At 39.4% G+C, this 12,652-nt stretch overlaps 1 protein-coding gene across 4 annotated transcripts in view; it reads left to right on the top strand.

Annotated features, from left to right (window-relative positions):
* LOC136863943 (ribosome biogenesis protein SLX9 homolog) overlaps positions 1-12,652 on the top strand; it is a 66,293-nt gene that overhangs the window by 36,133 nt on the left and 17,508 nt on the right. For all 4 annotated transcript variants that reach the window (XR_010859230.2, XM_067140392.2, XM_067140391.2 and 1 more), the window contains one exon: positions 12,179-12,482. Coding sequence is in view for 3 of the 4 variants with exons in the window: in XM_067140392.2 (XP_066996493.2) it covers positions 12,188-12,482 (295 nt within the window). In the remaining variant the exon portion in view is untranslated. The remainder of the gene's footprint in view (positions 1-12,178; positions 12,483-12,652) is intronic.

Here is a 12,652-nt window from a genome sequence, read left to right as displayed (position 1 = left end):
AAAAAGGAGTGTAATGCTGTTTAAGAAGTGGAGAGGAGCAGGCAATTTATTTATTTTTTTTTTTTTTTTAAGGAAGAAGCAGTGTCCTGAACAAGCTCTTACTGAGGAATGGCTTCAAGATACACGAGTGAATATGGAGTAGTCCGAAAATATTGATCCAGCGGCTCTCCCAAGAATGTGGCATGTCTACAGGTTCTGATGGTAAAGGCCTTAAAATGATTTAGATTCATCTGTGCAAAATATCTGCAGTTCACAAATTAAATCATACTACTGACCCAGGTGAATGCTCAAAGTTTTGCAGATGGACTTTACAAGACTTTCTAACTGTAATTTTGGTAATGAACACATGACATGGAATGGCATCTTGTATTCCTGCCATGGGAGTCAGTTGCTGAAGACAACCAAATTGGCCTATAGCCCAGCTCATGTACGAACACAACGGAATTGTGGCTCCCACACATCTTTATGAGCTGTGAAGCTTGGTTTCATTTGAGTGTTAATTTGAACAGTCAGAAGTCTGTATTAGAACAATGAAAATCCTCATGCAGTTCACAAAGTTCCATTGCACGACACAAATGTCAGAGTATGGTAAGGAATTAATGCAGAACTGATAATCGGTCCTATATTTTTTCAAGAGACAACGACTTTGGAGCATTATGTGAATGACATTTTGTGACCATTCGCTCAATTGTTCACAGAAGAAGAAAACTAGTCCGCTTACTTTCAACAGGCCTTTGCAACAGCTCACCTGTAAGCATATTCACTGCAAGTTGTTCGTAAGATTTTCAATGAACGGTTAATTGCCCATATACTTTGGTCATCTTGGTCCCCCAACTTAATTGTTTGTGACTTTTATCTTTAGAACAACCCACGTATTCTGACGCATGTGTTATAAACTGATATAACTTGAAAACAATATTCTCTCACCCATGGGTAAATAGTGCAAGTATTGAGCTTGAATTTATATTATTATGATAGCCCGCCTGGTGGCTATGATCGTTAAGGCGCTGAAGTCTAAAACGGTCTAACACCGAGGTTAGCCGGTTCGAGTCCCGTTGGTCGAAAAAATTTTCACCATCTGAATGTTGGCCGGCAGGGTAGGGGAGGTGGTGGTATACAATTTCTAATCACTAGATTGCGTGCCAAAAGCCTGGATTAAATTCCAAACCTCTCCGCAGTGCTCATATGGAGTGAGGGCATATGACGCTGTTGATGGTGATTCGTCCGTCGGATGGGGACGTTAAGCCTTGAGCAGACCCCTTGGTGCTATTCGACAGGAGTAGGCTATGTGCCGGCACCGGGTTTCACCCTCTCCCTACTATCATATATCACGTCATTCATTTCATCTCCCATTAACTCCTCTGATGAGGTTGACGTCAGGAAGGGCATCCGGTCATAAAAAAACCGCCACGACAAATTCATCTCACCTCATACCCGACCCCGTAGGGAAACGGGACAAGGGTTGGACAAACATTATGCCCTGTGATGTACATCCACTTATTTTTATCATTATTGGGTTACAATCGCATTATTTGTGAGGTTATGTCATGAAACGTTTGTTGTATATAGATATATATGTGAGTTTAGTTAATGTAAGAACCTGTATATAATTTATTATTACCTGTATTAATGATTTGTAACCCACTACAGAATTGTGAAACACACTGTAACATCCAGAATGGTACTGGCTAGATGCGAACTCAGTAGAATATTCTATACATTATATCTTGGCCTTAAACACTCTAGAATTTATGAGAAAATGTATCTTTCTAGAAGCCTGGCCAGGCACACATATAAAGAGGTGGTGTTGGTGGTAGAGAAGAGTTATGGTTTAGTAAGAGTCGTGGTTCAACAGGAGTTGTTGACCGGACGTGCGTCGTACTATCGAGTGTTTGAAGTATGTGAATTGGCTTAGTAAAGTTGGTAGTTGACATGCAGTGGTTGCAGTCTCCATGTTGAAGCGATAGGCAGTTGTTAAAATGGCAGCTTTGTGGATGTTCTCGAAGTGAAGTATTTTGTTTGTGATACAGTGGTTATGGTTATGTGAATTCAATTTGTAAATAATTGTAAATAAATCCTTGTACACAAGTTGACAGCATTTTGTGTGCATCATTGTGGATACATCATTGGCGACCGTGGGACAGTACGTAAGAATTTAAGAGTGAATACGAGTGTAATAGATCTAAATGCAAGTGATAGAGAATATGTCGCTGAAACAGCTCAAAGATGAACTTACCAAGAGGAATCTTTCGATGGACAGGAAGAAGAAATCGGTATAGGCGCGGCTACGGAAAGATCTCTTGGAAAAAGAAGATCTCAAAGTCTTTCATCGAAGTCGACGAAGATTCCGAGACAGAAGAAGAGGTAAATATCCCTAAAATGTGTTCTAACTTTATGACCATGATGCAGGCACTAAATGACAAAATTTCAGATGTCAATTCCGGCCTAACAGGACAGATTGCAGATCAAATTCCGAAAGTAAATGACAAAATTTCTCAAGCTAACTCAGTTTTAACCGGACAAATATCACAAGTGTACACGCAGGTTTACAAAGTTGAACAGGGCCTAGAATCGAAAATTTCAACCGTAAATGACGAAATTTCATCACAAATTAGAAACGTCACCAATTGATTAACAGGGCAGATATCGGACATCGGGTCAAAATTGGGACAGGTTGACCAGATCGATAGTAGTGTCTGGAAGGGGATATCTTAAACCTCAAGGAGGAGGTGGAAATCCAGGTTTCTGGCATAAAGCAACAGGCTGAGGAGAGAATTTCTACTCTTGAGGGAAATTTTGAAAGCCGTATCTCTGCATTCGAGGGAAATTTCAAGAGCCGTATTTCTGCTGTTGAAGAAAGGTTAGAAAATTGGATTTCGGCCATCAAGGGAGATGTGCAGAATATAAGGGAACGCATCCTTCGCGCAGTAGAAAATAATTCAAATAGGATGTACCGCCACACCTCTAACCCCCTCAAACCTATCCAGCAATACAGGACACCTAGACCCGAAGGTGATTATAGAGAGCCTTCCGAAATTCCACAGGCGACTGGAAGAGAACTAAACTAGCTTCATCGAAGGATCGGTTAGTCTGTTAGGAAGGACTAACCTACCAGAGGACATCTTCATGCAACTCATTACACTGCGATTAAAGGGGCAAGCAGCTACTTGGTGGAATAACTTGAAGGGTCTAAATTTAAACTGGATGGACTTCAAGAGGGAATATCTTGCTAGGTTTAATTCCAAAGGGGTGAAGAGCTCCATGAAAAGGAAAGTATTGACTGAGGCACAACCCACTGGCATGAGAGCCAGCGCCTTTGTCCTACAGAAGTGCCAACTCTTCAAGGGTCTGCACCCGGAAGGAAGCAAAAATGAGATCTTACCAGACCATCACAGAGCTACTCCACGATAAGATTTGACCCCTAGTGAAAGTATCACGACCGAGATCCTTTGATGATCTACGCAGAATCATCGCCCAGCTGGAGGAAGAACGCAAGAGCAAAGCTACGGAAGAGCCTAGTGCAGTTAGGAAGTGCTACCAGTGTGGGAGAGCGGGACACCTGAAGAACAAGTGCCCAACCTTGACGTCGGAAAACTAGGTCCAGCCCATTCTGGATTGAGGGGGGGATGGGATCGGGATCAGGAATGTGCCTCAAGACCTGACAGACGAGCAACCCTGGTCAAGTAGGAGAGGGATTGGTCAGATTGTGACAAGAATAGGCCAACCCCCCCCCCGTCTTGAGGATTGGCAACGAGAACTTTTCAGCTATACTCAACAGCCAAGCAAGCCATTCATCAACGGGACTGTTTCCAGATTACTACCACCTATGAAGTCTCACCCTCTCGGGTGGGTATTGGGAGCAGTGGGCGGGGTAACCTATTCCATCCTAGGACAGACTAACCTATGACATGAGTGTTGCAGTGTGGGCAATTTGTTACCACGAGTGTTCAACTGACCTGAATCCCACTCATTACTTTTGTCCTCAGGGCTCAGAATCTCGGGGGTGGCTATCGACGAGCTGAATCAGAGTGTACAGTTAGTAGTACTGACAAGTACCCACATCCAATTCCCAAACCTGTAATGGACACCATAAAGCCTGTTTTTAAAGATCTTAGCAGCTAGCATGGAGTGTAATAGTATGGTAGACATTTTCAAACACTCAGTTGAAAAGCATGGCTTGAAATACTTAGAGTATATTGGTGATGGAGATACTGAAGCCTTTAAAATGCCACATGATTCTAAGACATATGGTCCTGAAGTAGAAATAAGGAAGGTGGAATGTGTAGGTCATATCCAGAAAAGGGTGGGGAGTAGACTTAGAAATCTCAAGAGCCTGAGTGGGAAAAAGTTGTCTGATAACAAGAGTGTAGGTGGCACATGTAGACTTACAGATACCATAATAGACAAACTGCAAGTTTATTATGGCAGTGCAATCGGGGCAAATAAAGTTATATATACAGTATGTAGGTTGCTTTATAGTGTAACCGTCCAGGCTTCTCCAGCCCTACTAATTTAATATAATACCATTTTACACGATGTCATTTGATATCAAGTTTATCTGCCATCGGCAATTATTTGTAATAACATATTTATTCAACGTCAATCATTTGTAATCAAGGCTTTTTGGAATCATATTGTGTATATAATAACATCGTTTTAGTATTTAAATTATTATATTGTGTAGGATAAGAATTCATTATGTTGTAAATACGGTCAATATGTTGAGACATAGTTGTTTTCATTTCGTCTCATGTTTGTGTATACGGAGGGTTATTCTTAAAGCTTGGGATTTTGCGTTAGTCATGGGTTTATCTTATGACCAAGGCTAGTAAACAGCAACCCGTGCGCGAGGCTTGCAAGATGGTCAGACATATCATCGCCACGCCTTCTGGACTTGTCGAGGAAGAAGAGAAGGGGAGTTGATGCTTCGATCTATCGAATCAGATACTTCGTTGTATATGAGTTTTGAGATTGAACTGTTACCAAGAGTGGGGGTGAGCCCGGATATATACTGATTCTCAACACGAGAACGGCAGCTAAGCACAACTTCTGCTGACAACCTTACAACCTAACTACGTGATACTCCATCACTAGTACTTCTACTGTGAACATCTACTTTGAACGACGTGATTTGATTTTTGATATAGTGTGTGGTCGCTCCGCGACATAGTTATTTTTGTACAATGTGTTATCGCTTCGATACAGTACTCAGCTTCGGTTATGTTATCGGATCTACGAGAAATGAAACAAGCTTACGGCTTGTGTTATTTTCAGTAAATATTCTGGACGAAGAACTATGTTTAGTTCAAGTCCATGGAATTTTGGTACAAGGCTGTACCGTATAAATAGTATAGCTCAGTTGGTTTGAGATTTCTACTAATATGGAAAAATTCATATCTCTGAATTTTCTCCTCATACGATCAACGCTGATCAGTTATTACAAGTATAGGGCCAATTCTAATTTAAAGACTAGGCAAGCAGGGGGTGTTAGTCCAGATAGCCCGTACCATATCAGAGACGGAAGGAAGGATGTCCATGGAGCAATTTCGACATCGAGAAGAAGAGAACGAGTAACCACGGAAACCAGATGACGTCAACGGAAGCTGCAATTGGTGAGCTTCAATTAGATAAAGCAAGCAATAGTAAATTCAGTAAATTATAAATTCCCCCACGCTTTAAGGAAACTTTTCCGATTCATCTCATTTTTTTTGTATAATAAATTAATTTGTATTTTATATTGTGTTAATTTTCTTTCCTAAGCGATACTTAATGGTTAATTATTTAAAATCCTACCCCTGTGATTTAAGTATAAGTCTCTATGCTAGTAAATATAAATTTTGGTTTCACCATGGCGCCCAAACATTACATAGAGAAATGGGAAACCATGGAATGTTAATTGTTTCTATTTGCGTGGCAATTTGCGGGCAAGTCACAAATAGTTTATTTAATATTCATGTGTCCCAAGATAATAACTTTCATCTCCTCAAGTGTTTTGACGAGGTGGAACAGTTACAATAGCTGGTGGGAGATCCGTAAGACCACAAAAAGTTTCTAACCCCTTAAGACCAAGATCTAAAATCAGCATAGCACACACTATTGCCCTGTTTATTTCAGTGACTGTGTTATTATTTGAAGGATTGTTCTTGAAATTATGTTTGAAGTCACAATTCTCACACAATAAACAAAATATGCTGGCCAACCGAAATATATTACTTTCAGTTAATTTCACATTTCCATTACACAATTTGCAACACAAATGTTCACTTATATTATCCACTAAAGAAGAAAAATCTATAATCCTATATGACATGCTGTCAGTATCCTTAGCATCACTGACAGGTGACCTAACCTCTGGCCCAAGTTTCCTGGCTGATGCTCTAGGCCTGCCGGTTACGTCAATAACAACATTGCCATTATCACCTCTCTCTTCATTAGAAAAGCGATTTCCAGCAAATCTCTTTTTCTGTCTAGCAACGTTCCCTTTCTTAGTCATTATGATCACAATTCACAACACAGTGTAATAAAAGCACGTGAACAGTTTCAAAACAAAATGCTACTACCGCCAAGGAGTACACAACAGAAACCTTGGAAACAGAAGTTCAAAGCTTTCCAGTCTCAAAGACAACTCACTAAACCAAGGATACAGGCATGGCCTATGTGTATACTACCCATGCAGCCAGTGTTATAAGAAATTGACGAAAAGAGAAACCAACCAACCATCTGGCACTGTACATTTGCATCCATTGTTTCGTAGCCACGCCCATGACAATTTGCAAGCTGTCACTAAAATGGAAATATCTCTAAAACTATGAGGAATTTTTACATAAAACTTCGTATCAAGGTTTAGAAAACCTCAACCTTTCGTCTGATATTTAATTTTTTTAAAATAACATTTTTTAGTATAAACTACTGTATGGCCGTGCGCGTAGAGGCCTTTCCTATCCCATCGTCGCCATAAGACCTATCTGTGTCGGTGCGACGTAAAGCCCCTAGCAAAAAAAAAAAAAAAAAGCTACTGTATGATGCCCCTTAAAACAATTGTTGGGAAGTATGAGAACAGATATGTACCTTTAAAGGTGGTAAGGAATAGCAAAGACCCACCATAATATAACAGAGAAATAAAGAGTTTAAGAAAGAGGTGGAGGATAGAAAAAAATAGTGAGAAATGATTGTAGATGGAGGGAGAGAAGGAACATAAGGAGGAATTGAATTTAGCAACAACAAACATTTCAAAAATAAGGTTCCCAGAAGGAAACCATAATTTAATTTCATCGATTGCAAATATTTAAAACATTTAAGCTCTTTAGGCTTTTTCAATCGTGAAATTACCAGGATTTCGCCCCAGTGTAGCAGTGGGCTCATCAGTTGGATTGCTACACCTTTCCAAGACGCTGGCAGCTAGTGGGCCGTTGAGACACTACTCCAAGCTTCTTATGTAGGACAATGCAGTGACGGTGCACTAGGGGAAGCATGTGCCTCCACTTGTATAAATGTCTGCCTTGGCCTTTATATAAAAAATAAGGTTCCTAGAAGGAAACCTTAATTTAATTTCATCGATTGCAAATGGGCTCATGAGCCCACTGCTACGCTGGGGCGAAACACTGGTAATTTCACGATTGAAAAAGCCTAAAGAGCTTAAATGTTTTTAAGAAAAATGTCAGTAATATGAATTTTGGTGAAAAATGGAAGGGTATATATACGTACTTTGCAGGGGGAGTGTGTATGTGAGAATCTACAGAAGGCAGATGTACTTAGTCAACAGTATGTTAAGATAGTTGGACAAAAGGACAATTTCCAGGTCGAGGATGTAACTTAAAATAGAGAAGTACTGAGATTATCCTGTTTAAAATATTTACAAAAAGATATAACATTTGTAATCTAGAAAAGCAGCTGGAATTTATAAGATTTCTGGGGGATATATTCAAGGCAATGAATTGGGTTATAGTACCATATCTGAAGTATCTGATTAATTTTTGCACAAAGGCAGTTAGCTGCGATTGAGCGGCCCTGCCCCCCCCCCCCCCCTCCTGGAAAGTATATTATATTTTTATTACATTTTGGCCGGCTGAACCTAGGAATTACTGAAAACAATTTGTACAAGCCTTGTTGTCTTATCAGCTAATTCTTTCCTTTATTTTCTTCAATTATTAACACAATTATTAGCAAAAATATGCACAAAATATCGTTCGTCCCGGCTAACTGATTTGTATAGCGCCACAGCAAGTAGTGGATACTTTGCATGTGCTGTGAGGAAGGGTAGTAGTGGTATCATTTTTTTGCCGAGGTCATGGACACTAAGGTATGGTGGTTCACCCGCTTGCTGCATGCATTCATCAGTCTGCCAGTCTCTTTAGTGTGTTAGTTTCTTACTGTGTAGTCAAATACTAAATGATTTTAATTGTATAATCACACTGTACTTCTTTTAATTGTAATAAATGTGTAATATTGTTCCTTTGATGAAAGTTTTATTGTACAGTATTGAATCAAAGTCTCAAAAAAATTATTATTACCTCACTTACATTGCAATACTGTCAACCGTTGCCCCTCTGTTGAAATTTGCTCAGAGAGCTCAAAAAAAACCTTACACTTTTGTAGCTTTTTCTTTTTCAGTTTTGATGTATATCAACCCCCGCCCCATCCGTCCGCTATGTCCTACAAACCTGGGTACTGTTTGTCTATATTTTTTTGCTCCCGCACTTTTAATTCCCAGTCGCTGCTATTGCATGAAGGAGCTATATGAAATTAATTTAGAATTGCTATAGAAGCCCCAGTGTACAGAGAAAAGAGTGATAAACAAAAATTGTATAACTGTAGGCCAGTCAGCATGACAAATGTTGCTTGTAAGCTCTGGGAAACTATTCTTCCTTAGACACGTTTGCAAAATTACAGTACTGGTTTGATAGAAGGCAATTTGGATTTTGTGTGTATTTCTGTTTTTGTACATGTTTGTATATTTCTCATTTTAGAATAATTGTTGTAATTCAGTACTATGCTGTTTTTGGTTCTCAATACATAAATTTAAAAAAGAGGTTATTCTATTAAGGCTCTGTTTACAGGATTCCAGCAACACAGGAGATATTTTAGCTTCAGGTCAAGAGACTGTACCATTATTGATCTTTCCAAGGCTTTTGATAGGGTAGATCATGGGAGACTACTGACGAAAATGAGGACTATTGGACCGGACAAAAGAGTGATTACATAGGTTGCTACATTTTTAGAAAATAGAATTCCGATTAGGTGAAGCATTACCTGTAGTAATTAAGGGGTGGGGGTGGTTTCTGCAAGGCCGTATTATTGGACCTGTAGGTTTTCACATACTATAAATGATGTGAGTAAAGAACTGCAATCACAGATAAGGCTGTTTGCTGATGATATACTGTATACAGTAATAAATAAGTAACTGGATTGTGTGCGACTCCAAAAGGACGTCGTCAAAGTTCTGAGATGGACAGCAGACAAATGTATGATAGTAACCAGGATGAAAAGGCAGATTGCACTGAGAGGTAAAGTCGCCTTGGTTTTGATTACTATGTTGACGGGTTGTAAGTACCTCACAGGGATCATTGTCAGCACCTAGGTGTTAATGTAGGGAGAGATGTTCTTTGGGGTAATCACATTAACAAGGGAGACTACTGGCAAAAATGAGTGCAATTGGACTAGACAAAAGAGTGACTGAATGGGTTGCTATATTTCTAGAAAATAGATCTCGGAGAATTAGAGTAGGTGAAGCTTTATCTGACCCTGTAATAATTAAGAGAGGAATTCCTCAAGGCAGTATTATCGGACCTTTATGTTTTCTTATATATATCAACGATATGAGTAAAGGAGTGGAATCAGAGGTAAGGCTTTTTGCGGATGATGTTATTCTCTGTAGAGTAATAAATAAGTTACAAGATTGTGAGCTTGCATCCGGGAGATAGTAGGTTCGAATCCCACTATCGGCAGCCCTGAAGATGGTTTTCCGTGGTTTCCCATTTTCACACCAGGCAAATGCTGGGGCTGTACCTTAATTAAGGCCACGGCCGCTTCCTTCCAACTCCTAGGCCTTTCCTATCCCATCGTCGCCATAAGACCTATCTGTGTCGGTGCGACGTAAAGCCCCTAGCAAAAAAAAAAAAAAAGGATTGTGAGCAACTGCAACATGACCTCGATAATGTTGTGAGATGGACAACAGGCAATGGTATGTTGATAAACGGGGTTAAAAGTCACGTTGTGAGTTTCACAAATAGGAAAAGTCCTCTCAGTTTTAATTACTGCATTGATGGGGTGAAAGTTCCTTTTGGGGATCATTGTAAGTATGTAGGTGTTAATATAAGGAAAGATCTTCATTGGGGTATTCACATAAATGGGATTGTAAATAAAGGGTACAGATCTCTGCATATGGTTATGAGGGTGTTTAGGGGTTTTAGTAAGGATGTAAAGGAGAGGGCATATAAGTCTGTGGTAAGACCCCAACTAGAGTATGGTTCCAGTGTATGGGACCCTCACCAGGATTACCTGATTCAAGATCTGGAAAAAATCATAAGAAAAGCAGCTCAATTTGTTCTGGGTGATTTCCGACAAAAGAGTAGCGTTACAAAAATGTTGCAAAGTTTGGGCTGGGAAGAATTGGGAGAAAGAAGGGCTGCTCGACTAAGTGGTATGTTCTGAGCTGTCAGCGGAGATATGGCATGGAATGACATTAGTAGACGAATAAGTTTGAGTGGCGTTTATAAAAGTAGGAAAGATCACAATATGAAGATAAAGTTGGAATTCAAGAGGACAAACTGGGGCAAATATTCATTTATAGGAAGGGGAGTTAGGGATTGGAATAACTTACCAAGGGAGACGTTCAATAAATTTCCAATTTCTTTGAAATCGTTTAGGAAAAGGCTAAGAAAACAACAGATAGGGAATCTGCCACCTGGGCGACTGCCCTAAATGCAGATCAGTATTGATTGATTGTTGTAAATAAAGATTACAAATCTCTTCATATGGCTATGAAGTTATTTAGGGTTTGAAGTAAGGATGTAAAGTAGTCGCTATAAGACCTTCGCTGTGTCGGTGCGACGTAAAACAAATTGAAAAAAGGATGTTAAGAAGGCATATAATTCGCTGGTAAGACTCCAGTTAGAATATGGTATGGGACCCTTACCAGGATTACTTGATTTGAGAACTAGAAAAGATCAAAAGGAGAGCAGCCCGATTTGTCCTGGATTATTTCTCACAAAAGAGTGTGTTACAAAAACATTGCAAACATTGGGCTGGGAAGGCTTGGTGGTAAGGAGACGAGCTGCTTGACTGAGCGGTATGTTTTGAACTGTCAGTGAAAAGGTGGCGTGAAATGACATTAGTAGATGAAAGGTTTGAATGAAGATTTTAAAAGTAGGAAAGATCAGAGTATGAAAATTAAATTTAAGTTAAAGAAGGCAAATTGGGGTGAATATTTATATATTTATTTATTTATTTGTTTGTTTGTTTGTTTGTTTGTTTGTTTGTTTGTTTGTTTGACATCCAGATTCAGGTACGAATGGTTTCCTCTTGGGCAAGCTTCTCATGTTAAATAGTGAAGAATTTAGTAATCTTCATGTAATTCAGTAGCCTGCTGGCCCATGGTCTAACGCTATGGTTAGCCTGTTTGAGTTCCATTGTTCGAAGAAAATGTCACCATCTGAATGTTGGCTGGCATTGTAGGGGAGGTGGTGGTACACGATTTCTAATCACTAAATTGCATGCCAAAAGCCTGGATTGAATCCCAAACCTCTCTGCAGTGCTCATATTGTATGAGGGCATATGATGCTGTTGATGGTGATTCGTTTGTCGGATGGGAACATAAAGCCTTGAGCAGTCATCTCGGTGCTGTTCGGCAGGAATAGGCTATGTGCCAGCACAGGGTTTTGCCCTCTCCCTTCCTCACGTCGTTCATTTCATCTCATTAACTCCTCTAATAAGGTTGACGTCAGGAAGGGTATACGGTCATAAAAACTCGCTACGAAGATTCATCTCACGTCATACTCGACCCCATAGAGAAGCTGAACAAGGGTTGGACACACACATAATTCACTGTATTTAGCCAGTTTACTTATAGTAAAATTGTCTTATAATAAACTATTTCAGAAACTGTTAATTCTAGGCTGTAAAGGTCTTCTATTTCCATCATATCGCTAAACTGATTATCTCTTGCTTTTATTTTCCTCAGGTAATTTAGATGGGTAAATTCAAGAAAGGAAAGCCTAAGACTTTCATTTCCAAGGTTAAAAGTTCTGACAAACACGAAGACAACTCAGAAAAACATACGCAATCGCATGTTGAAAATTATGACCATGGGAAAGCTACAGTCAGTTTTAACTCTTCAACTGTTCCATTTAAGAGCAAGGAAGATACTTCTCCAAAACAAATCCCTACAAAAATTTCAGTACTTCTAAACAGTCGTCGCATACTTAAGGGTCAAACTTTGAAAAAGACATTTAAGCGGAAGTTGCGGCATACAATGTTTCTTTCTGGTGAGTATTTATTTATTTCTCTGCAGTGTAAAAGGGCCTTTATTAAATTTATAAATCTTGTTAAACATGAACAATATTTTTACCATTCCATGAGCATTCTACAGTAGATAACTGAATAATGGTTCATCTGTAGTAAGTATCTTGAATATGGAATTTGTTCATTCTCTGAA

This window comes from Anabrus simplex, chromosome 2 (assembly GCF_040414725.1).
Source record: "Anabrus simplex isolate iqAnaSimp1 chromosome 2, ASM4041472v1, whole genome shotgun sequence".
Classification (NCBI taxonomy): domain Eukaryota; kingdom Metazoa; phylum Arthropoda; class Insecta; order Orthoptera; family Tettigoniidae; genus Anabrus; species Anabrus simplex.
The sequence above is the reverse complement of the archived record's forward strand: the minus strand, read 5'-3'. Positions and strand labels throughout refer to the sequence as shown.